General features: G+C 39.9%; 1 protein-coding gene across 1 annotated transcript in view; it reads left to right on the top strand.

Annotated features, from left to right (window-relative positions):
- Nucleotides 1–285: 285 nt before the first annotated feature.
- Usp47 (ubiquitin specific peptidase 47) overlaps nucleotides 286–26,943 on the top strand; it is an 82,861-nt gene continuing 56,203 nt past the window's right edge. The window contains exon 1 of the mRNA XM_055627357.1: nucleotides 286–546. Within this exon, the coding sequence (XP_055483332.1) occupies nucleotides 508–546 (39 nt within the window). The 5' untranslated portion in view covers nucleotides 286–507. The remainder of the gene's footprint in view (nucleotides 547–26,943) is intronic.

Raw genomic sequence — 26,943 nt, 5'->3', positions numbered from 1 at the left:
GACTCCGGGCCTGGTCCCTCCCTCTGCCGACAGAGGGAGCCGGAGGACGGCGGGCCCGGCTTCGCGGTCGTGAAAAGCGTTTGCAGCGGCCCTCAACCAGGGTAGCCTCCCGTTCTCCAGGGCTAGAGCAAGAGGTGAGAAGCTCCCGAGCTCGCGACGGCCACCCGCGCACCTCCGGCGCCAGGCGCCCGGCCGCGCGCCCACCGCGCCGAATTCTCGCGAGAGCGACAGCCGCCATTTTTCCATTGATTGCCGCGGGCCGGGGGAGGGGCGGCGGTGGCGGCGGCGGCGGCGGCGGCGACGGCGGCGGCGGCGGCGGCGGCGGCGCCCTGGGTCGGTGTCTGCGCGCTGGTGTCTGAAGGCCTGAGCTGAGGCCTCCGCGGTTGCCGGAGCGCAGGCGGCTGGGACGATGACTGCCGCTGCCATTCTCTCCTGAGACGCAGAGCCGCCGCCTCCTCCACCCGTCCCCCGCAGGCAGGGCGGAGACGAGCGGTCGGAGTCTGAGCGATGGTGCCCGGCGAGGAGAACCAACTGGTCCCGAAGGAGGTGAGGGGCCGGAGGGCCGGGCTAGGCCCGAAGCCTGCGGTCTGCTGGGAAGTCGCGCAGGCCCGGGGCGGGGGGCGGGCAGGGGCAGCGCCGGCGTGCGGCCGGGGGCACGGGGGGCGCGGCAGGCAGTTGGAGACCACTGGCTCCCGGGGCCGCGTAGCCGGGGGACACCCCCGACTGCGAGGGGCGAAGGCGTCAGAGACTGAACCGGAGGAGTCCGGGTCCTGCTCCGGCCGGGGATTGCGGAGAGAAAGTGGCCTTTCAAGTCCACACTTCACACGTCGAGCCTAGAGAGTTAGAGATCATTTCAAAGAAAACATTCTGGAACAGTTGCCCGTGGGCAGGATGGGGTGACGGTGTTACTTCTGGGGTTTGACAGTGTATCGCTTACAGGGCTTGTGAAATCTACAAGGCAAGTTGAGCTCTGTGGCAGGGCAGACTTAACTGTTAAAGAGTTGTGGGGTTTTTTGTTGTTTTTCTTTTCCCCCAACTCCTGTTACTTCGTAGTACTATTGGCCTGCCTACATGGGGCCTACCCAAGATCGTTGAAAAAGTAAAGTGGGGCTTGGAACGGGAAGGTAGGAGATAGCCGAGTTAATTTTACCATATGGAGAGATGATTTTTTTTTTTTTCTGAATTTTGTTCTTTTGCTGGTGTTGCCAGTTTGGGTGACTTAAATTCTTAAAAGCGAGTGACATAAGACTCCCGGACTTCTTGGCTTCCCTTGAACAGTAAGTAGTAGAAGATTAAAGGTAGAATCCTGCACTAGCCAGTGGATTTCGACATATTAATAGTCTGTTGGCTTTATAAATATCCCCAGCACATTCAAACATGTATTTTTAACTGCTGATCATCAGGCTTAATGCTTTGGATTTTTATGTCTCATATACCTTAAATAGATGACAACTGTTAAGTTGAAATTAGCAAGGTAAGGATCTTGATATCTGTGCGTGATCGTTTCAGATTCCTGAATGTTTAAGGCTTTTTTTTTTTTCATATTGTAGCAACACCGTGCACAGTGCAAAAGTGACTTTATTATTTTGTACCTGATGGACAGTAAGTTGATTTTTAGGGTTTTGTTTTGTTGTTTTGAGGTAGAATCTTACTGTATATCCATGGCTGACTTGAAACAGACTCTGCACACAGGGCCGGCCTGGAACTCGTAGAGATTTGCCTACCTCTGCCTCCCTAGTGCTGGGATTGAAAGTATGTGCTATCAAGCTTAGCAGGTTGTCTTTTTTGGTTTTTAAGGGCGAGTTATGTGTCAGTATTTCTCTGTCAAGCATCACTAACTCTGTACGGCAGATAAACATGACTTAGAGATCTTGCCTCTGGAACACTTTCAACACCTAAGGTGGGAGGTGGGGGAACGTGAGTCCCCTGTGGAACCTCGTACTTTGTACTAAGCAACAGGAAGGAAGTAATAGGCTTTAAGAGAAAGGTAACCTTCGTTTCCTTTGGTGCTAGTTTGTGTTCTAAGAGACAAAATCCTTAATTTCCAACAGTTAGAAAATAGAACATAGGCGGAACCCTGCATAAGATTATATTGACAGTTTAGTTTGTAGAAGTCTTAATAGAGATATGCACATATCCTGCTCTGCAGGAACTTATCTGTTGTCTTAAAATATTGCATTGCTTGTTTTACCTTTTGTACGTCTGAACTCTCCCTTATTTGAGGAGATTTGAGATCTTTTTTATCTGATGAGCCTTTTTTCTTCTTCTTCTGGATTTTATACTTTATTTCCTGTTCATTGGCCTTAAGTATTTTATCCATGGTTCCTGCCTCCTGGGATCATGCACAGTACTGCTTGAGATGCAAACCTGATTTTTGTTTTTTGGGGGTGTTTTTTTTTTGTGCTTTTTTGGTTTTGTTTTGTTTTGGTAGCTGGAGAGTGTTTTCATATTTGATGGCCATAATCATTCTTCATCCATGAGGTTGCTGCTTCTGAGTTACCAGGACTGTGTTCCAAAACGAAGCCAGTGATCTCTTAAACCAAATACCTGAGCTTTCTTCCCTCCTCTTCATTTATTTATTTGTTTGTTTATGTTTGCAGCATTAGATATTTCAGACATAACAAAGTCATGTCTGCCCATTCATTTACCCAAAGCTTTTCTCCTGTTTGTGCTTTTAATAATCAGTTTTATTAATTTTTGTTATTGAAATAGTAGTTGATTCATACAATGCTAAATCTGAGAGAAAATCATAGTGATCAGCTAGTAATTTAAACTACTTCACTTTTCACAGGGCCGAGAAGTACAGCTAATCAGGTTGAGAGTGACTCTCACACTTGAGGATTCAGTGACAGGTGGAGAGCACTAGAGCTTGGGTCTTCCATCATTTCTTCCTTGTCCTCTTAAATTCACTCCATGTTATCCTGGGGCTCTAAGAATAGTTCATAATTCTTCAGGTGCTTGTGTTTAGTAAGTGAAAATAAATTTCAGAATTAAAAGCTTTCCTGCATCTACTCCAGTAGGCTATATTAACAATTCTAGAGAATTTTGTTTGTATGCTTTAGAGAAGTTCTGACCCTTATGGATATGGCTTTTGATTGTATATATAAATTCATTCAGTTAAGTGAGTTGAGATTATTTTGGTCCTGAAACTCTAGGGCCAATGTCCCTTAGAACTGCCCTAGACTTTATGTATAGAGATTGAGAAACTGTAGCCCAGCCTGTTTTTGTTTGAGTTATGAGTGATTTTTAAGTTTGCTGAATTAAAACATCAAAAGCTGAACATTGTTGTCCTGGGAATTTCATCATTAGACACAGCTTTCAGTGGTGGCAGCAGTGTTGAGTGGCTGCTGTAGAAGCTGTGTGCAGCTTGGTATTCAAGGCTCCGCACAACCTTCCCGTTCCTAGTTTATCTCTCTTCCCATGGAACAGGTTTTTAATGTAGACAAACAGGTTTCTCTTTCCAGCTTGCTTTATACTTATGTTTGTACTGACCCTCTTTCATACTTACTTCACCTGTTCAAAGCCTCCATACACACTCCATAAACCTCCTTTCTTCTAAAAAGTCTTGGGTATTTTAACCTTAAGAATTTCTCCTTAGAAGGCTTTTGCATATGAGTAGAGAGCGCTTAGCAGTTCATAAACAGTGCTTTGGTACATCTATTCTGGTTCCCAGCTGCAATGCACATTTTATGTTGTTCATTGGGAATTCCTCGACAGTAGAGTTGTGTGTTTCTCCCTTATGTTTTTCTATATGTATTACAAGTCTAGGGGAGTGTGTTTGCTTGAGCATAGATTAGTAAATACTCATTTGTATGGTTGTAAAGATGTAAGGAGGCTTTGAATTCTAACTGGCCGTCCTCTGCTTGGAGATTTTCAACAGTATAATTGGCAAGCTGTTTCCACATCCATGACTTACCCCATAACATCTTTTTCTTCTTAGGAGAACTCTTATTTTAAGTTTTTACATTTAGAGAAATCTAGATCTCTAGTGTCATCTTCCTTTCTTTTTTTTTTTTTTTTTTATGTCATCTTTGATAGTTGTCACTGGTCAACATTTCCATAGGAGAGCTTTTCTCATGGCTGAAGGACAGCAGAGCTCATCTTTTTCAGTTCTGGAGTCTGCATTCCTCAGCTCTTCAGCTACTTCTTGCTTGTTCATTTGGACATGATCCAGCATTTTAGGACTCCTAAGTTGAACCTCAAAAAGAGCAAAAGGAGAGGGTGGTGTTCATTGGGGAAAATATCAATTTTACTCTGCCACGTGTCTTTTATTGTAGTATATTGATTTTGGTGTTAAGAATGCTTGCTTTTAGTATTTCCACTTTTATTTCCTGGTGGCTGTTTCTTTCTGTTTTCTTATAAAGGGTTTGGAACATAAAATGTATGAGTACTCTGCCGTGTAGGAGAAAGTTAGAATGGACACCTCGAGTATCATATAAACAGCAAGATACATATTTATTAATATTTTGGTGGTTTTTGTTTTTTGAGACAGGATCTCTCTATGTAGTCCTGCCTAACCTGGAGCTCCCTATGTAGATCAGGCTACCTTTGAACTTACAGAGCTTCTCTTACCTCTGAGTGCTGCGATTAAAGGAGTGCACCACCACACCCAGCACTAAAGTTTTAAAAATTATACTTTTAGCACACAGAACATTAAAATACAGGAAAAAATAAGTGGACATGTAAATTGCACAACTTATTAGGATTTTTTCCGTGCTGTCACCACTCCTTACATTAGGAACTGGGGTTTAGCACCTAATGATGCTAATGATGATAATAACCAACATTTTATTGAGATACCAGATAATGTCACACATGCTTTGTGTATATAAACTCATCCAAGAGCAGCAGCTTCACAGCTGTATAGAAGAGATCCTCAACAACTATTGGTTTCTCTGCTCTCATATTTCTTGTAGAATAAATCTTTTCATCACTGTCTACTAAAGAATGTATCAAATGAGTATTCTTTTAATTTTAGCTCTCTCGGTTAAACTACTTGGAATTGCTGCAGTGCCATATTGGTCATTTTTATTTGTTGATTCTTGCCCATGAGAGGCTTCTCAAATAATACCCATCACTGTCTTATACTAGAGTATTAACAGAAGTTGGCTCATTCTGAAAATTATCACTTAATGCAGTGCAAGAAGACTGAATACAGACTGAGTCCAGTTCTGTCAAGAAACAGTGAACATCTAGATTCTCTCCAGTGCAGGAGCAGGAGGGGCTACTTCAGCATTGGTAGTTGACATTTCTGTGTGTGGGGATGATTAAGCTGTTTGACTGTAGCTTTGCAGGTTTGTTTGTTGTTGTTTAGGTAGTTATTGATGTCATACTGTACTGTCCTATTTCATGATCATGGTTTGTATTTCTTCTGCCTTCCTGCTCTGAGTATTTCTCTAGAGTAAGAGCAGTTACTTGTACAGCTTCAGCTTTTGTTTGTGATTTACACATTTGTAGCTGTCACATCTGAACTCTGTACTTCTGACTTATGTTTGTTTGCTTAAGCTAGAATATAGTTTTTATTTCCCCCCATTTTTCTCATGTATAGTCCTTCATTTAGGAACTGTCTCTTGTACCTTTACCATCTTGTAGCTCTGCCTCTGTAGTTATTTTATCACTCAAATGTCCTTCCAAGTAGCTGCTCTGCTTCCAAGCTGGCTGACCCTAGCCATCCTCTCAATAACTTACTAGAGTTACTTTCTAAGCAGAGGAGAATATGACTTAGGATCTTTAAAGTTTCTGCCTATTACCTTTGATGGCAGATACTTACCTCCATATTTTTAAAAATAGTTTATTTTTATTTTATGTACATTGGTGTTTTTCCTGCATGCGTGGCTGTGTGAGAGTGTTGGATCCTTTGGAACTAGAGTTACAGACAGTTGTGAGCTGCCATGCAGGAGCTGGGAATTGAACTCGGGTCTTCTGGAAGAGTGGCCAGTGCTCTTAACTGCAGAGCCATCTCTTCAGCCCTCTTACCTCCATATTTTAAACCAGGATTTTAGTAGTATTTTGTAAGGACATTTAGTTGTAGAGACAACTTTCTTCCAAAGTGCTAACATTAAAGGTGTCCCTCACCACAACCAGGTTAAGTTCATATTTTTTCAAAAATTTTTCTATATTTTTCTACATTATTAGTTTAGCCAACTGGTTCTTAATGGGTGGTAGGGGTTATGTTTGGCAATATTGGAGGAGGGAAGATGCACAGAAAAGAACAGGGAATGTGCTGCTGACATCTAGTGGGTGGAAACTGAGTATGCTGCCAAAGGTCTTTCTAGGGCTAGGACAGCCTCCTTAACAAAGAGCTCTGTAAATCAGGCCTGGCAGTACAGTCCTTTAATCCCAGCACCCTGGGAGGCAGAGTCAAGTGGACTTCTGTGACTTGGTCTGTGTAGAGGGTTCTAGGACAGTCACAGGTATACGGAGAGATCTGAACAAACAAACAAACAAACAAAAAAACAGAAAAACCCTAACCAAACAACTTGTAGCTGTGTTAATAGGGCTACTGCTGAGAAGCTGTCATACTGGCAAGACTCTGGCAAGTACACATGTCCTCTTAGGTTCAGACCTACCATTTTTGTCATTGTAAGAAACTTCACCTGCTCCAGCTGAACAGCTCATGCTCCAGCCTTTCTGTGAGTAGGAGGCTAGCCTGATCACACAGATAGCAAGTTGCAGGTTGGCTTTAGCCAAGGTGAAACACTGTGTCAGACAAACTTTAGTAGAAGAATCCAAAGAAAAACTTGGAAAAAAGAGTTTCTACAAGAAAGGAAAAAAAATAATAGAAAATAAAGGCGAAAACCCCCACCCCAATTATAACATGTTAGTTATAATGGGGGAAGGTGTGGCACGATCAAGGTGGGACCCTTCAAAATAGAAGAAGCTGTTATGTTCAACATCACAAGAGGAATGCCTTCTTCAAAATTTTCTGGGTGATGATTCTCTGCCCAGCCAAGCAGTCTCTAAAATAAAAGGGAAAACCAATTTATTTTTATCGTTTTAGTTTTGCTGTAGTATGTATTATTTCCAAGTTACACCTCCCCCAGTGTTTAAAAAATCATGCCATGTATCTGTTTTATGTGTGTAATATCTTATCTGTCTTTGGAAATGCTGGTAATTTTCTTTTCTGCATACTTTTTTTCCTCTGAATTCATTTGTTTGCTGGTGTTCAGTTTTGTCTGTCATAGATGTTTTCCTTTCAAGATCTTTGGGGGTCTGTGCTAACTTAAGAGGGGTCCTTAAAAGCAGAATGCAAACACTGCTAGCCAGTGTTTATGCTTTCCCTGTATGGTGACATGTCTGGATATTTTCCTATCAGAGTCCAAATCTTATTCTGTTAGGGCTGCTGCAACAAATACAATAAGCTGAGTAATTTGTAAAGAACAGAAATTTGCTTCATAAAGTTTCAGAGGAAGGAAGTCCAAGACCGAGGTGTGAGGTGTCTCTTTGTTCAAACCAGCATCTCTTACTGTGTCTCACGGTGGATGAGAATGAGGCAGGTCTCTGGGACATCTTTTATAAAGACTTTCTTTTTAGCAAGGTCTGTGCCCCTCTGAGCTAATAGACTTCCAAAGGCCTCATCTCCAAACATCATATTAGTGATTAAGGTTCAATGTATGAGTAAGTGCTATGTGAGGGTGTGAGTGGGGAAACCTTTAGAACATCAGTTCTCAACCTGTGGGTTGCAGCCCCTCTGGGGTTCTCATATCAGATAACCTGCATATCAGATATTTACATTACAATTTATAATAGCAAAATTATAGTTATGAAGTAGCAACAAAATAGTTTTATGGTTGGGGGTTACAGCAGCATGAGGCACCATACTAAAGGGTTGAAGCATGAGGAAGGTAGAGAACCACTGCTTTAGACCATAGCTCCTAGAAGCACATCAGTTTCTTTTGTATTGAGTGACTTGCACAGAAAACACTTTTTGCCCAAGCTTATGAATATGTAATAAGGAAGAGTATGCAGATAAGATGATCAGGGAGTATGCAGATGAGATTTCATTCAGTTTTTGGAATAGCACACACATCCTTCATATATACCTGGTTATGCTTTTCAAGGATTGTTCATTCTTTTGTCAGGAAGGGTTGAGGCGAAGAGGGAACCTGGGAGTTCTGTTTCTTAGATTACAGTTAGCTCTCTTAGGATATCTGAAATGGTCAGTTTTTGAGCCCCCTCCTTTTAAAAGTCTTTATGGAAGAATTGTGGAAAGAATACAAAGTTCATGTGTACCTTTCCTCTAGATTTTTATCTTAGCATTTCCATGACTGTATAACAGTTCTCAAGTTAGAATAAACCTTAGTACAAATAAGTTACCAAAATAGAAAAAAATATTCAAATTTTTATCAGAATTTCCACTAATGTCCTTTTTTATTCAGAGATCAGCCTCAATGCACCATTGTTGTGTCTCTTTAGTCTTCTTTTTTTCCTAGTCTTTCCTTCTATTTCATAACCTTGATCACTGAAGAATGCCAGTCAGTTATTTTTGTGGATTAGCCTTCATTTGGCTTTGTCTGGTGCTTTGTCATGAGTAGATTGAGCTTGTGTATCAAGTAGAAGAATATCACAGACACGATGTGTCCTTTGTGCGTTGAACAAGGACCGGAGGATGGCACCACTGTGTCCCACTGGTCATTTGAGCTGGGTGGGATCCTTCAGGTAAGGTGACTGTCTTTTCTGCTGCCCTATAGCAGGTACCCAGATGCTCCAGACCATACAACTAGCTGCTTCTTTGTTAATTTTTTATGAGATGAGAACATTTCATTTGTCTTAGATTTATTTATTTTATTTATATGCGTTTTTTGCTTGAATGTATGTCTATGCACAATGGATGTTGGTACTCTCGGAGGTCAGAAGAGATTATTATCAGGTCCCCTGAACTAGAGTTATGTATAGTTGTAAGCAGCCATGTGGGTGCTGGGAATCAAACCTAGATCCTTTATAAAAGCAGCCAGTGTTCATAACCGGTGAATCATCTCTTTTGCCCCTTTGTTGAATTTTTGCACATTAATTTTAGCATGTATCTGTGGATCTTGTAGATTGCAATCATCATTGTTATCCCTTTAGTATTTTCCCATTTCCCACTATTCTTCTGTGAGGAGGAATTGCCCCTTTCCTTGCACATTTATTTACTCATTTGATTCTTTGGTTCTAACTCAGTACAGTTATCTGTTTTGCTGATTAAACTGTTCCATTTTTGGCCAAGGGGAGCTCTTTGTGTTCAGTGCCCTTACTCTGTGAGTACTTCCTAACTCTGTACCGTACAGTGCTGCTTGTGTTCATCTTCCATTACCCACACCCCAACTCTGGACTTGACCACTTCCTGAAGGACCTTCCTTTGCTTAAAAGGAATAAGTATATCCAAGGTGCCTGGCTTGGTGCTAAGCTAGCCTGCAGCAGCTTCTCAGTTGTCTGCCATAGTCACTACCTCTTGCCTTGCTTTCTAGCTCCTAAGCTCTTGCTTCTGTTTCTTGCGGGCTTGTGCTCTTGAAGTGTTTTCTCTTTTCTCTTGTTTTAGACATAGTTGGCAAAGCTTGATGTAATTGCATGCATCCAGTCTATATTCTTTTTAACCAGAAGTCCCTAACTTAGTGTCTGGTCCACTGTAGTAGGCCAGTTTTGTTTGACTCTCATTCCATTCCCCCACTTGCTATTTCCAGATGCCCCATCATTTGTGTCAGTCACTCTTTGCCTAGTCCTGAGTGAATGTTATGAAGTATTTCTTTTTGTTACCAAGTTTAAGGAACTTTAAATGGGGAAATTGGATGTTTAATGAAAGTCAGTATTTTAAGTGTTTTCCTAGAATTCCTGATAACTTTTTAAATTTTACTTTCTCTCCTGTTGGATTAGTGGTGTGACCTTTTCATGTCTCGTGTCTAGATACTATAATTTGGGGGAAGACATGATAGGAGGGAGGAGGTTCAAACATTTCCAGTGCTATATGATTGCCACATTAGAAAGCCGGATTCTATTGAAAATAGTTGCCAAAACAAAGAACTAAAAGACAGCATTAACATGGCTAAATATTTAGAAGAAACTAAAGCTTCAGAAAACGTCTTCCACTTAAAAATTCTGTATTATTTAAGGATCTTCAGTCAGCAAGCTTTGATGTCATGTGCGGAGGCATGGTTCTGTGAGGTTCATTACACAATTGAATGTTTCTGGGTATTGGTGGTGTAAAATCTAAGGCAGTTCCCTGTTGATTAGCAGTGTTGGCAAATGATTGATAAAAATGGTGTGATTGTTTTCATCAATATTCTTTTTTAAATTATTTTATTTTATTTAGTCACTTTATAACATGATCCCAGCCCCCTCCTTTCTCTCCTCCCAGTCCTTCCCTCATGCTCTCCTCTCTCATTTCCCCCTCTCCTTCTCAGAGAAAAGGAGTCCCCTAAAGGGTACCAACCCATCCTGGCACCTCAAGTCACAGCAGATCTAAGCGCATGCTCTCCCACTGAACCCAGACAAGGCAGCCCAGCTAGGGGAAAGGGATCCCAACACAGGTAACAGAGTCAGAGATAGCTGCCCCTGCTCCCATTGTTAGGGGACCCACATGATGACTGTGCTGCACATCTGCTGCATATGTGTAGTGAGTCTCGGTCCAGTCCATGCAAGCTCTTTGGTTGGTGGGTCAGTCTCTGTGAGCCCCCATGGGCCCAGGTTAGTTTGCTCTGTAGGTCTTCTTGTGGTGTCCTTGACCCTTCTGGCTCCCTCAGGCCATCTTTCCCCTCTTCCACAAAACTCCCTGAGCTTGGCTTATTGTTTGGCTGTGGGTCTCTGCATCTGTTCCTATCAGCTGATGGATGAAGCCTCTTAGAAGGAAGTTATGCTAGGCTCCTGTTTGCAAGCATAGCAGAATATCATTAATAGTGACAGGGTTGGCTCTCTCCAATGGGGTGGCGCTCAAGCGCCAGTCATTGGTTTGTCATTTCCTCAATCTCTGCTCCGTCTTTATCCCTACATTTCTTGTAGGCAAGACAGAATTTGGGTCGAAGGTTTCAAGGCTGTGTGGGTGTCCCCCTCCCTCCACTGGGATTCCCACCTGGCTACAGGAGGTGGTGAGTTCAGGCTCCATGTCCCCTGCTGTTAGGGATCTCAGCTAGGGTCATCCCCATTGACTCCCAGGGATCTCTCCTGTTCCAGAGATGCTCCTCCACCAATTTCTGTTCTCTCTCCAGGTCCTTTCCCTCTCAATCCCCTACCTGATCTCTGTCCTCCTTACCCTCCTCACCCCCTCTCCTACACAGACTCCCTGCCTCCATCTACTTCAGATTACTGTTTTATTTCCTGTTCTTCATGAGATTCAAGCATCCTCCTTTGAGCCCTCCTTGGCTCATCAGGATTCTTAAAGATAATCCCTAGCCCAACTAGCTGACTCATTTTCTATAGTGTAGAAGGGTGGAAAGTCCTTCCCAGCCGGCAAGGTGGACCCTTCTTGAATACACTGGGCAAGTTACTTAAATTTCTGTAAGGAAATAGGAGTAGGGCCTGCTAGTGTGGGAAAATGTTACTCAGTAAGGAGTGTCTTGCAACCGCTACCTTTTGTCATCACCTCCATGCTTACTCCCATGGAACAACATCCTGTGTGCTGCATTGTACAGTAAATGTTTGTTGGGGAGATTTAGAGGCAGAGTTCTGAGTACCACTCATCAGTTAAATATTTTATATCCATGGTGCTAATTATTAGATTTGACAGAGTCTCTTGTTTGATCAATTGAGACATATTTTTATTGCCTCAGTTGAGAGCTGGAAAGTGTAACAGAGTACAGGTAGAGAAAGAGTTTTTTAAGCTATGAAGTCCTGAGAAAATGTTTTCTGATATATTTAAGTAGTTGTTAAAATAACTTACTTGATTAATAGGTGTCTTAGTTACTTTTCTATTGCCATGACAAAACAACATGACCAAAACAACTTATAAAAAAAGTTTAATTTTGAGGTTAAGGGCTCAAGAGGGTAAGAGTCCATACCATTGTAGTGGGAAGTTTGGAAGCTGTAATAGCTGAGGGTTCACATCTGATCCACAAGCAAGATGCAGACAGGGAATGGTGGGAATGGTGGGGGTTTTTGAAACCTCAAAGCACACTATTCCAAGAGGAGAGAAAGTAAAATTAGAATAAAAAAGAATTAGGAATGCTAAGAAAACACTTAAAAATGTTTCATAAAACATTCAATTTCCCCATTTAAAGTTCCTTAAAACTGGATAACAAGAGAAATACTTGATAACATTCGCTCAGGACTGGGCACAGAGTAACTCAAATGCATGTTGGACATACCTCCAACAAGGCTACACCTCCTAATCTTTTCCAAACAATTCTACCAACTGGGGACCAGGTATTCAAATACATGAGCCAGTGGCAGCCATTCTCCTTCAAACCACAGGTTGCTCACTTGTAAGGGTTTGGTGTGGAATGTCATTACTAAGAACAGTCCTTGTTGAGAACCTCACATTGATGTTCTGATTGTCTCTAACTCTTGGATAGAATCATTGACAGGAACAGAGAACACTATCAGTAGGGTTGTTGATTATGTTGTAGATTTAGACTGTATATGTGTAGCTGATTGCTGTAAGACCTACAGTCTTTCAGTTAGGGAATGTGCCTTCACTATTATATGTAGTATTTATTATAGAAAAAATTAAATAAAGGCTGTTATGTGATATAACTAAACAATGGCTGATATAAATAAAAGATTTTAAGAGCCTTGAGAAAAAAAATCTTTTTAAAAAACAATCAATCTGATACCTTTGGTAAGATGATAGGGTTACCTTTGAGAAACCATGATTCCCTGGCTTCCATGCTAAAGCAATATACCTGACATAAACAAAAGTAGGAAACATTTATTTGGCTTATGGTTTCAGAACATTGTTGTTAGTCCCCATTGCTGTAGGCCTGTGGTGAGGAAGTGAGGAGCAGAGCCATTAACTGCTTCACATTGGAGAAGCAGAGAGTGAGCAAGCAACCAAGGGGCTAGATGAAAATATATTCTTCTAGAGCAGCAGTTCTTAACCTGTGGGTTTCAGCCCCTTTGAGAGTTGAATAGCCCTTTCACATGAAGAGCTGTATTGAAGGGTCAAGCGTTAGAAAGGTAGAGAAGCATTGTTTTAGAGTGTGTCTTCAAGATAGGTTGCTGGGACACACCTATAATTTCCTAATTGGGAGGTAGTAGCTAGAGGATCAGTAGTTCATGGTCATAGAGAGTTTGAAGACACCCTGGGCTTTATGAGAGGCCATGTCTCAAAATAAACAAAGAATGCCTCAGTCTTCCAACAAGCCGCGCTTCCTGGTTTCTTACACTTGCCAGTGTTGAAAATCTATCCATGGATAAACCCATGATCCAGTCATCTGACCAGTGCTGCCTTGTGGACCAAGCCTTTGACCCATGAGCTTTGGGGATAGTTCAGATCCAAAAATGTAACAATCTGGTTTAGGACTTAAGTTGTTTGACTAATAAATTCCTTTGTTTCAAGTGATACTTATTTAATTATATATATACTTTCATTTTCTTTAGTGAAGATCTTTGTTGCTTTTGATTTTAAGGAATTCATTCAGTTCCAGTATGGAGTTTAACACCAGTCAAGAAAGAAGAGTTGCAAAGATAAGAAATGGCCTCATTCTAGATTCCAGTCTAGCCTAAAGGAGAGACTGACGTAATCAGACAAATGTGTGCTCCAGTGATTAAAAAAGGCAGCAGCAGCTGGCTTTCCTGGGGGGATTCTCTGAGAATATAACATTTGAGCTGGACCTCAGAGGATGGTGAGTGTACAGAGGCAGAGAAGAGCTCTCAGTTACAGAGAACATTTAAAACAGAAAAGGTTGTGATACGTTTTAAGAAGTGGCAGACAATTGCACTGTGGTCAGGGCTTGGGCCAGTTGAGTGTAGGTCCATAGTTCTGGCAGGCTGAGTCCAAAGGTCCCGAGGCTTTGGTTATCCAGAGAGATTTTACATTTTTATTGTGCAGACATTAAGGACCAAGACATGTATGTTTGTTTTCTAGAAGTTCACAGATTGCCTTAATTTTTATACAGTTTAGTTATGGAAACTTGCTTATGGAAACAATTTTTACCCAAATTTTTATGTCCTTCACATTGTAAAATATTTGCACATAAGTGAAAATGAAAGGAATATTTACTAATGTCTTACCTTTCTTTTTCATTTGAACTATGGTAATTTTATATATATATATATATATATATATATATATATATATATATATATATATATATATATTTGTTTCTTAATGAAATGTTTCCCATAATAGTGCATTTTAGTGTATTTTCTACATGTGAGTTATTTGGCAGAATGTCCTTGGGTTTATTAATATAGATGACAAGCTTAGCATCTTGAGTAGGCTCATTAGGTAGGTCTCTCTTGCCTCTAGAAAATGCCACCAGCTGTAGTTTGTTGGTGGGGGTATGCAAAATCCTCAGCAGTTTCTCACTTAGCTCTGTAAGGAAGTTTACAAGTGAGAAGTTAGTGTTCTAAAAATAGCTTCTGATTTTCACTGAGAGCCACACACAAACCAAAATGGCGTGGTTTTTTCCTTAGCCTTCTGTGTTGGAGCATGTTCGCGAATACTTCTGCAGCTGTTGTTTCTTGAGAGTTCTCCTCCAATCTCTTTGTGAGCTTTGGGCTTAATATAAAGAGACTTAATATATAAGATGGGGGCCCAGGGTTGGAGAGGTGGCTCAGGAATTAGGAGCAGGCATTGCCCTTGCAGTGCTTGAATTCTGTTTCCAGCACCCATGTAGGCTCACAACTTTCTGTACCTCTAGATCCAAGAGATTGACAGCCTAATATAGAGTCCTCCCTACTAACTCTGATACCTACTTCTTTCTGGGCTAGAGAGTGACTTTAGTGTAGCAACAATGGAATGATTCCTGGGCACCCCCTCAGGAATGTTTTAAATTGGGGATGAATGAACTATTCCTAAGGGCATCTCAATGCTCTGAGTAAAGTTAGGACTTTACTACTTAGAGGAACTTTGACTGCAGCCCCATTTCCAGACTGCATTAAAAATTCAAGTTTTTGTATGGCTCTTCTAAAATAGAATGCAGTGCTTTAGGAAATACTAAGCTGAGTTTGCATACAGCCTTTCTATTTTATTAACATTAAAATGTTTAATGTTTTAATTTGGGGTTTATAACATGGTGTGATTTCTTTGTTTATTTGTAGTAGTTTGTGGAAATGAAAGGGAATTGGTGAAAAATTAGATACCTGTAGCCACCCCTCTAATAAAAGACATCTGAGAAATACTAGCTTTGACATTTTAAATTCACACGTCTAGAAATATTTGTCAGTGTGCTATTTACCACTAATGCAGTACAGATACAATTTATTTAAGAGTTCTAAGAGAAATAGACACGACAGAGCACATTTCTGCAAGTGCAGTCTGATTTTAACACTATAAAGAGGGCAGTAGTTGGATGGTACAGCCTTTCTAGGTGAAGAAAGGTATCAGTTGAAGAGCTTGAGTAGTCGTCAGGTGTCTGAGGTGTATTTTACATAGAGTAAAATATACTCTGTGGAGACATACAGCTTTATACAGTTGTATAACTACCATCAAGTCAAATATAGGATGATCCTGCCTCCTTAGAAAAATTCTGTCCCATTCAGCTTCCTGCCCCAGCCATATCCTAGCTAGTCGCCTCTGATCTGGTTGCTGTCCCATTGTTTTGCTCCTTTCCTCATATATCATTTAAGTGGAATCACGTAGTGTGTGAAGCTTTGGAGATTGATTTATGTTGCTACTTGTATTAGCAGTCTCTTTTGTTGTTGTTGTTGAATGATACAATTTATTTATATATTTACCATCTAATAGACATTTGACTTTTTTTTTGGGGGGGGTTGTTGTTGTTTGTTTTGTTTTTGAGACAGGGTCTTACATAGTAGCCCTCCATTATCTGGAACTTAGTATGTAGACCGGGCTGGCCCCAAACTCCAAGAAATCAGTCTACTTCTGCCTCCCAAGTACTGGGATTACAGGCATGTGCCATCATGCCAGGCTCTTGCTATCGTTTTAATGATTCTGAATAACTCCCAGTTTGTGATCCAGTAGATGGGGAAATGAGATTGACTAAGACATACTTTTTCTATGCAAAGTGTCTGTTTAACTTTATAAGAAACTGCCAAACCCATTTGAAATGCATGTATGGTGTTGAGTTCTAGATAGGGAAGCATGAGAGGCCCAGGTGCCCAGCATGCATGTTGCTATGTGACAGTATCAGGGCCTTGTTGTCGTTTGCTGCTTGTTTTGTTAAGTCCATACTTTAGCTCTTATTATGAAGTAGTGTGTCAGTGATTTTGATTTTCTCTAATGACTCCTAGCATAGTGCAACTTTGCATGAGCTTGATTTGGGTTTTTACTAAACCTAATCCTGCACACCTTGTGCAGGTGATGAGCTTGATAATACCAAGCAAGGAGAATGAAAGACTGACTGCTCTTAGTAGTATTTGTGACTGTTGATTGACCCTCATATACTTCTACTAGGTTTTTTGAAAAAAGGAATTTGTATAGTACCTATTTTGGTGAAAAAGATAACGGCTAGAGAATCAGAAAAAAAAAAAAAAATAAGCCAGTAGTTTTATGTGGACCTATCTGGGTTCTTTTTGTTTGTTTTGTTTTGTTGACACAGGGTTTCTCTACATACCCCTGGTTGTCTTGGAACACACTGTATAGACCTCGCTGGCCTGACACTCAGAGATCCTCCTGCCTCTTCCTCCCAAGTGCTGGGATTAAAGGCATGGGTTACCACTCCCCTCTAGGTCTTTTCTTTTTGAACTGTCTCATGAGGGAGTGTGATCTCGTAAGCTATAAGGGTTGTCTCTCTAACTAAATTACATATCTAGGGGTTGGAGATATGGCTCAGTGGTTAATAACACTGGTTGCTCTTCCAGAGGACCTGAGTTCAATTCCCAGCACCTACAGTGGCATCTCACAACTGTCTACCTCCAGCTCCAGGGGATCTGACACTCTCACACAGACATACATGCAGGCAAAACACCAATGCACATAAAATTCTTTAAAATTTTAAAATAAAGAAATTACATATCTATATAAAACTTGGTTGCCAGATAGGTTTTTAGCCTTTGTGAAAGTTCATATAAATGAAAGCAAAAGACCTTTTCTGATTTTTCCTAACGTGATAAAATTCCTACTTTTTCCTTACAGATAATCCTTTGCATTTTGGCATAGTATAGTATAAATTGTATTATAGTGAAGGATTAGGATTATTCTGAGAAGAATAACTTGTAGTTCCATAATTATGCCTGACTCTTGTGGCATTATGATGCACTATTACAAGCTGTACGCTGTCAGAAAGGTCTAATACCTTGACCTTGAAGACCCTGAGTCATAGTGGGGTAGAATTGTGTAGGGGTTACCCATCCAAAAGTAGTAATCACCCTAAGGACTCTAGTCAAGTGCCCTGACTTCAGCATGATGCTCTCATGCCAAAGGCCAGGCCATAGGAATGGACAGCTTTCAGTTTTAAAACTTTAACATTTCTAAAATGAAACATCTTCTTAATCAGAGCATTGTTAAGACTCTTGTATTAAAATTATTATCTATGTTTTTTGCAGTAAATTTTTTCATGGGCTGGGGTTATAGCTTAGAGTGCTTGCCACAAATACACAAGGACCTGAGTTCAATCCCCAGCACCACAAAATAAGTATAGCATAATAGACAGTAGATAAATAAACAAGCTTTAGAATATTGAAACATTGCAAACCTGTGAACAAGTCAGTTACAAGCTGGGTCATTGCTTATCAGCAGCAGTCTACTCACTGAGGAATCTAAGCTGAGAACAGAAGCACAAATAACAGGAATAGTGAAAGACTTGCTGTTTCACCTCCTGAAAATAATGTTAGTTGTAAAGTTTGACACTTGTTAGTGTATTTTTAGCAGGTAACCATGACCAACACTAGAATTAGCAGCAGGCAGCAATGGGAAGACCACTGGCAGAGAAGAAATAATGCTGTAGTTTTCATGTGGCAGAAAGGTTGACATTAGGACATGTAAGCACCTCTTGCTCCTTTATTAGTATAAAATAACACACCTGGTCGGATGATCCAATCGTCATCCAGCTTTAAATATTATTTATATCATGTGTGTTGAGCCATTTGATTGGTTGGACTTTAGTTGTCAAAATACGTCATCATAAAAAGTTTATGTCAACATGATATAAGATATAGTCATCAGAGAGGAAGGAACCTCAATTGAGAAAATGCTTCCATAAGAGCAGGCTGTCAGCAAAACTGTGGAGCATTTTCTTAGGGATTATTGATGGGGGAGGGCCCAGTCCATTGTGAGTGGTGCTGTCCCTGGGCAAGTGGTCCTGAGTTCTGTAAGAAAGCTGTCTCAGCAAGCCAGTAAGCAACACTCCCCCTGGCATCATCTCCTGCCTCCAGGTTCTTGCTCTGTTAGAGTTCCTGTCCTGACCTCCTTCAATAATGAGCAGAGACATGTAAGCATAAATCAAACCTTTTCCTCCCAAAGTTGCTTTGGTCATGGTGTTTCATCACAGCAGTAGTAACACTAAGTCACTAGTCTTTAAAGTTCTGACACTTTCCTATAATTTGAATAATTCATTGTAGTAACTGAAAATAAGCTACATAAAATTGAAAGCATTTCTGATTAATATGAGTTTATTTCAGAATATTTATGTCAAAAGTTTATGTCAAAAATATTTTCATACTTTATCCAAGCCAGCCTGTATTTTATTACTTAATGGTTTTATGTTATATAATTTGGAAATAAATGTCCTATGTTGTCATAATTTATAACATGTTTATTTAAATACCAACAAATCTATACCATAATATATTGAACTATAAAGTAATACAAGTTCATTTATCACAGACTCTACTCATAATTTCTTTACACTCTGAATAAGCTTTTAGAATAGGCACAAAGTGAGTTTTGTTTGTTTTTTTAAGAAAATTCCATACATGAAGAAGGCAAATTAAAGCAGGGATATAGTTATCACCAAAATAGTAAAAGCCTTTATTTCACTACTTTTTTTTTTTTTTTTAAAATTTGTTTTAAATTTTTTAAAAACTTTTTTTTTTTTTTTTTTTTTTTTTAAATAGGGTTTCTCAGTTGTTCCTGGCTGTCCTGGAACTTCAGACCAGGCTGACCTCAAATACAGAGATCCACCTGCCTCTGTCTCCTAAGTGTTGGGATTAAAGGTGTGAGCCATCACAGCTGGCTGTTGAAATACATTTTTCTAAAAGGTTCTCAAGGAATCTTCATTTTTCAACTAGGCCAATAATAGTTGCTCTATAATTCTTACTGCTGATCATCAATATTATTTTTGGTGTGGTACATGTTTGCTTTAATTTTTAGAATGTTAGCAAATACATTTCAATGTGTTTCCCATTCTGTATCATAAACAATCTTATTAATGTTAACTTTGGTGGGGGGTGGAGGGTCAAGATAGTTTCTCTGTGTAATCCTGGATGTCATGGACTTACTTTGTAGACCAGGCTGGCCCCAGCCTCACAGCGATCAGCCTGCCTCTGCCTCCTTGAGTGCTGGGATTAAAGGCTTTAATGTTAACGAAGTGAGTTATTTTCTTAAGTTTGAATTACCCATAATTGGTCATTGGGAACAACCTTAGAAGGGATTGTGTTCTCTTGATATGTCTTGAGTTCTTTGAGTACTTAGTTTTTGTTTTTTATGTTCTCAGACATTTCTACCAAGACTTCAGGATCCTGTTTTTGTTGTGGAAAATGGTGCCTAGAAACCCAAACCATAAACACTGGCTATACATGCCATTGCTTCCTCAGTGGAAGCAACTATATAAATACACGCATGCGAGCATTTGTAGAGTAAAATCTGTGTTTTATGTCCCCAAGTTTCCATAATAAACAGATTGTTATATTTTAACTCCTTTTAAAGATTTGTTTATATGTTTGTGTGTGGGTATACACATGCCATGGTATACACATGGAAATCAGAGGGCAACTTGTCTTCTCTGTACACCGTATAGAATCCAGGGATCAAACTCAGTTTATTAGTTAGGTTTGGCAACAAGCACCTTTTCCCACCATCTCAGTGGTGTTCACTTAGGCTTCTTCCACTTTTGGGTTGTTGTTAATATGCGGTTGTGAACATGAGTGTATAAGTATGTATTGGGTAGCTTGCTTCAGTTTTTCTTATTGCTGCTATGCCTAGAATTAGAATTTCCAGATCTGTAGACAGGTTTGTTGTTGTTTTAATGTATGTTTGTTGCTGTTACGTAAACAAACCCATTTATTGTAGGCTCGTATGTCTCACATGTATTGCTTCTGCTGGTCTTCCAGTTTCTTCAGTCTTCTGACAACAGACTGGACTGTGACAGCACAAGTATTTCAGGTTCAGGCCCCCTCAGGCACTGTTTTTGTGGGGGAGCCATAGTACCAAATGCCAGCTGCCTATCTCTTCATCTTGGTCTTGCTACAGAAGGAGCAATTAATTGTATTTGGAGTGCTGGTGGATTGCAGCTTTCTGACCCGTTTCCAAAGGGTGGCACCACAGTGGGTCTCGGATTTACTGATGATCCCAACCTTCTTGGTACATTCAGCTGTGTCACTGTAACCTAGGCTGAGCCCAGAGAATCTATAGGCAGTTTTACCAACTAACCTTCAGCTGTTGGCCAAGTGCCTTGCTACTGCTCTTGGGTGGTGATTAAATTCAGGTTCCCCTTCCCTTGCTGACTCCTGCTCAGAAGGAAAAGACAGGCATACTTGGTTCCTCCCGACTGGCTTTTAGTGATACAGAAGTGAAGAGGATGCTCCAGTCTGTCTACACTGCCTTCTTGAACACCTGCCTGCCTGATTAGGGACTGGTGGACACTTTTGAGTGTCTCTCTTGGCAATGGGGGGGGCGGGGGGCAGGGTCGGTTTTGTTCTTTGGTGATTGGCTGTCGTAGTATGGTCATTAAGTTTCCTGTGTACTGAGACTGCCCCTTTCCAGAGCTGTTCTCAGAGTTTTTGGTCTGTACTCATTCACATGGGATGACTGAGCCACAATTCCAGGGACTGCACCACCATTGCTCCTAGCCCCTCTGCTTCTTGCCTGCCTGCCCGCCTGCCTGCCTGCTTCCCTCCCTCCCTTCCTTTTTTCTTTTTCTCCCTCCCCCATTTTAATCTATGTAAAACTTTGCTTATCTGATTTAAAAGTATCAAATATTAAAGATTGAATTATTGTATGTGTGTTGAAAAGTATTATAATAATTCTTTAGCCACTATCTAAATAAATGCTGTTTTGTTTTACCTTATAAGAGATTTAAATTATAAAAATAAATGCATATACAGTACCAGAAATACATAGCTTGGTTCATATTTTAATGGTACTTCCTCTTAGAGAATCCATTGAATCACATTTGGGATATTATAGTTTTGTACTATTTTAAGCAATGGTAGTTGTACATTTGAATGTGTGTCTGCTGTAACTTGGGAGCTTCCCTAGGAGATGATCAGAAGATGAGTGGGTGGATGGATCCATAGATAGGCAGTAGGCAGGCAGGTGGGTATTTTTAATGGTGAGAGTGGTAGGTTGTAGGATAAACATTCTTTGTTTTACAGGTAATATAATGTTAAACTTTCCTGGAGGAGGGCAGTTTACATTCACACCAAGATTGAGGTATCTTGAGGTGTAGCTTTTTAAGTGTCTTTTTGCTGATTAATAATTTTACACATTTCAGCATTTCTTTGGGAGCTGTCCTGTCCTCTGCTGGCTCCTTGTTGGCTGTGGCTCAGGAAGTAGTCCTTCTAGTTGTCTTTACTGTGAACATTCTTTCCCAACTCTAATCTTTTTTCCCTTCCTGTTTCATTAACTCTGCTCTTCATTTTTAATTAACATTAACCATCCTTTTTCTCTTCATTTTTGTGCTTTTTAGCATACTTAAATTTTTCTAAGCTTAAGATTTTAAAGATATTCTATAAAATTTCTTAAAGGATTTAGAATTTTGGCATTGCTATTTAGTCTTTAATGGGCCCAAAATGGATTCGTTTTCATGTAGGACATTAAAATATACATTAAATTTTGATATATTTCTTTCCTGCTATGAATGGCTACTTATCCTGGAACCATTCACAAAAAAAGTATTTTATTTTACTTTTTAAGATAGTATCGTACTACGTAGCCTTAGCTGACCTGAAATTCTATGTAGACCAGACTGTCCTAGGACTTACAAACATCCACCTGCCTCATCTGCCATAGGTGCTGAGTTAAAGGCACCAACACTCTTGGCTGAAAAGTTTATCTTTTATTTAGTTAAATTCCAGGTATGTCTGGTTCCTGTAGTTTTAGTTCTTATATTTAGGTCTTCCACCTATTGAGTTCATTTAAAATTTAAAAAGTTCTTTTGAGACAGGTTTGTCTTATATAGTCCAAGCTGCCCTGGAACTCATTATGTAAATTAGACTCTCTTTGAACTTGCTGCTCTGTGCTACTGATTTTGGATATCAGTTCATTTTTATAGTTACTTATTTGGTTTTATATTTCATACCTTATAAAGAACTTTCTGACCAAGATTAAGCAATGAGTAACAATTTTAATGGAACATCTAGTTTTTTTTTGTTGTTGTTGTTGTTACGTGGCAGTAGGAAGAATCCTGTCTGTTTTGTCTTGTCTCAAAGTAGAAGATTTTTTGCGATGAAGACATTAAGTATTAACTATCAATCAGGTGGCTACAGGAGCTGTGGAGAAGTTTGAGAGGAAAGGAGATGAGGGATAGCAAGAAGATTAACAATGGTAAGAGGGGGAGGGATTAGCTGTTCTGATTATCTTGAGCTGTGTAACTACTGATCTTTAAACTATTTCTTCCTCACAATAACAGCCCAGGAAAGACGGGCGGCTGTGTGCCATCAACCAGGCAAGGGTAGGGCTGGAAGCCTCTGAAGGAGTTCTCAGACTGTGATGTGGATGCTGGTTGTCAGCTTGGATCTCACTGGGCCTAGGAGTAGCGTGTCTACATGTGACCTTTTCTTTTGGCTGTTTAGCTTCCTTCCAGCCCAATAGCTTCATTATAAGGGCTTGTATCTTGGAGAGTGAGCCAGGAGTCTAATGTCCTTTCTAATTCAGCCTTAGAAGTCATATTGTATACTATGGAAATCACTGAGGCTCACCCATGTTGCCCAGGACGTGACATTAGATTTCTACATTAGCCAAGAGTCATGTCAGAGAATTGGTGCACTTGTTTTGAAATTGCCATAGTGAAACTTGAGCCAAAGAGGTAAGGCTTTCAAGGGAAAAGCAGTCTGGGTACCATGGATAGAAATGCTAAGACTCAGCTTACCTGACTGCTCATGTTTGTTTGTGGCCTGCTTTCTACCATGTAATGAATGACTCCTTCCTCCAGGGGATAAGAGCTCCATTCACTGTTACATTCTAACTAATGCAGCTTTAACAGCTGGTTGCAGGTCAGTATTATTTTGTGAAAGATATAGTCAACATTCTGTACCAAACTGAAGTTTTGGGGTTTTTTTGTTTTTGTTTTTGTTTTTTGTTTTGCTTGTTTTGTTTGTCTTTTCTTTTTGGATTTTTGGGACAGGATTTCTCTCTGTAACAGCCCAGCCCTGACTATCCTGGAGCTCTCTCTTAGACCAGGCTGGCCTCGAACTTACAGAGATCTCTGCCTCCTGAGTGCTGGGATAAAGGCGTGTGGCATCACTGCCTGGCTCAAACTGAAGTTTTTAAACTAACTAACTGTTCTGGCATGAGAAAGTGAGTATTGAAAGAAAAGAAGCAGGATTCAGATTGTGCCAAACAGAATGATCCTGTTGGTTAGAAACCAAGTCACTGTAGGATGGAAAAGGTTTTGGTAAGATGTATATTGAATTTGCTACCATTGTTGTTTTAGAATTGCTTTTATTTCCCTTTGTCTCCTGTAAACGAGGCTGCCCTTGAATTCATTATGCACCTGAGGATACCATGACCTTTGATCCTCCTGCAACAAACCTAGCCCTAGGGTTACTGTTTGACAATGATTGCTGCTAGCCAGTGTAGTGTATGCCTTTAATCTCCACTCATGGAGGCAGAGGCAGGTGGATAGCTGTGAGTTCGAGGACAGCCAAGGCTACACAGAGAAACCCTTTCTCGATAAACCAAAAAAATAAAATAGGAAAGAGGGGGAGAAAAGAAAATGATTACTGCTATTAGGATTACATTCCTATTGTAAAGGCAAAATGACCTTTAATTTAGTACGTTCTCTTAACAAAGGAGGGAACGAGATAAATGTGTGTGGAAGAAATATGGATATTTAGACTCGGGGTTTCAAGAAATTGCTTCTTGAATACTGGTAACTTTTATTTTTTTCTACAAATGTGTGTCTGTTTTCTTAGTTATTAAAAATAGGATGTATGGGGCAGGAGAGATGGCTCAGAGGTTAAAAACACTGGCTGTTCTTTTAAAGGTCCTGAGTTCAATTCTCAGCAACCACATAGTGACTCATAACCATCTATGGTGAGATTTGGTGCCCTCTATTTATACAGGCAGAATGCTATATAAATAAATCCTAAAAAAAGGGGGGGGGGAACCTATAACAAGCTTATCTTAAAGGCGCCTTTTGTAAAAATGTTCCAGTTTCCAAGTTAGCCTTACCATCAGTGTACCATGGGTTTTCAGTATACATGCAAGACTGAGACCCATCATTAAGATTGCAGTATAAATTATGAATTAAATTCTAGATGCTCTATAATACTGTAATTATATTTATCATAGATGTCTTTTGCTTTCATTTCACTTGTGCCTTTATTTTATGGAAATAATTCATTTTGTTCTTATATGCCTTAGGATGTGTTTTGGAGATGCAGACAAAATATCTTTGATGAAATGAAGAAGAAATTTTTACAGGTAGCCTGCTGGTGCCACTGCTTTAGTGTGATAGTCAACAGAGCAAGTAACAGCATGCTTGTGTTTTTGTTTAATAACAAAGCATGTGTTAAGTTTTCTGCTTGTTTGACTATTTAAATCCTGTCTAATTTTAGTAGCATAGAAGTGATCTTAAATGAATATTACATCTGGACAGTCCTTTGTATTAAACAAGTAAATAAGGAGAAAGGACTGATAGAAAATGGCAGAGCCTCTTGTCTCTCATTGGGAAGTAGTATTTACCTGTTACAGATATATTTCTTTTCTGCGCTATTAGTAGTACTAGGGATTAAATAATTACTTACAAAGTTACTGCTTGGAAGCTTTTAATGAGATTTATTTATTTATTTGTTCTTTCTTTCTTTCTTTTCTTTCTTTCTTTTCTTTCTTTCTTTCTTTCTTTCTCTCTCTCTTTCTTTCTCTCTTTCTTTCTTTCTTTCTTTCTTTCTCTCTTTCTTTCTCTCTTTCTTTCTTTCTCTCTTTCTTTCTCTCTTTCTTTCTTTCTCTCTTTCTCTCTTTCTCTCTTTCTCTCTTTCTTTCTTTCTCTCTTTCTTTCTTTCTCTCTTTCTTTCTCTCTCTCTTTCTCTCTTTCTCTCTTTCTCTCTTTCTCTCTCTCTCTCTCTCTCTCTTTCTCTCTTTCTCTCTTTCTTTCTTTCTTTCTTTCTCCAGGGGGTGCTTGTTATTCCTGCATGTGAAGGTTGAAGGACAGCTTGTCAGGGAAGTTCATTCTCCGCTTCCATCATGTGGGTTCCAGGAATGACATTCAGGCCTTCAGCTTGAGAGCAAATGTCTTTACTCACTGAGCTGTCTTGCAAGCCCTCTACCTAGAAATCTTACTGAAGAGTTAGAATCAAATGTTAGCTTCTTGATCATCTGTGTTCCTAATAAGCCCAAACTTCCCTGTGCATTCCTTTCTAACCTTAGTTCATACTTTGCTTTCCTGATTCCTCCAGATCTGTTTTCCCCTCAATTTTTTCCTTAATGTTTCCATGTGTCCCAAGTGTTGCAAGAGACCACTTAGAAAAAGGTCACACAGATAACTTGAGCAGGTTAGGGGTTTGGATAGAATATAAAGAAAATCTTTAAAATAAAATAATCTTTTAATTAATCATCAGGTCAAGAATTGTTAGTTAAAATTGAACAGTCTAATTGAACAGGCTTTAGTTCAATGCCATTGAAGGGGGGGAAAAAAGAAACCCTGGAGAAAAAAACATGTTGACTGTTGAATGTGGAAGTGAAAGAAGACTCTTCACAATGTTTTAATTCTCTAACTTTTTTTCTCCCAAAAAAATCAAATGTTGATAACTTTGAATTGTGTTATTTATTGTCTATATATGCCATCAACTATAAACCTTACTTTGTTTTTGTTTTTCTCCTAATACAAATCGCCTAAGAACTGTTTTTGTTGACTGGGTTTTGTATTGTTGATGTTGGTGATTGAATGTTGGACTTCACACCTCACACCTGCTAGACAAACTTACTGCTGAGCTATATCCTTAGCCCCTTTTACATTCCTTTAGTATGAGTCAGCCTCTCTAAGTTGGCCAATGAGCCTGGAACTTGGGAGTCTTCCCACTCAGCCTCTTGAGTTGCTAGACTTAAGAACTGTAAGCTCTGGCTTAGTGTATGGACTGTGTTGTTGTTACAAAAATCACAATGTTGACAGCAGCAACCTCAAAGTGTGGCTGTTAAGAATGGAAAAAAAGGAGATGAGATGATTTGAGAGAGGTATAGACTGTTAAGAATGGTAAAAAAAAAAAAAAAAAAAAAAAAGAAATGCGATGACTTAATAATGTACTCAGGGTGTGCTTAGGATTTCCCATGGAAGCTACTTCTGTATTGTCCTAGTAGCAGAGCTGTTTCTGGAAGAAAACACCATTTACTCTGCGGTTATCCTAATGTTTTTTGGTTTTTGTTTTTTTGCATCAAGGTTCTGTTCTGATTTTTAATTTTTGAATGTTCCTTTCTAGCTGTGCTGAGAAATTAGCTGTTGGTGAAATGAGTTTAGATACAACCTCCACCACAAAACGCTTAGGATGACACGTGTGTGTGTGTGTGTGTGTGTGTGTGTGTGTGTGTGTGTGTGTGTG

The sequence above is a fragment of the Psammomys obesus genome, unplaced genomic scaffold (assembly GCF_907164565.1).
Source record: "Psammomys obesus unplaced genomic scaffold, mPsaObe1.curated_primary_1811, whole genome shotgun sequence".
Taxonomy (NCBI): domain Eukaryota; kingdom Metazoa; phylum Chordata; class Mammalia; order Rodentia; family Muridae; genus Psammomys; species Psammomys obesus.
The sequence above is the reverse complement of the archived record's forward strand: the minus strand, read 5'-3'. Positions and strand labels throughout refer to the sequence as shown.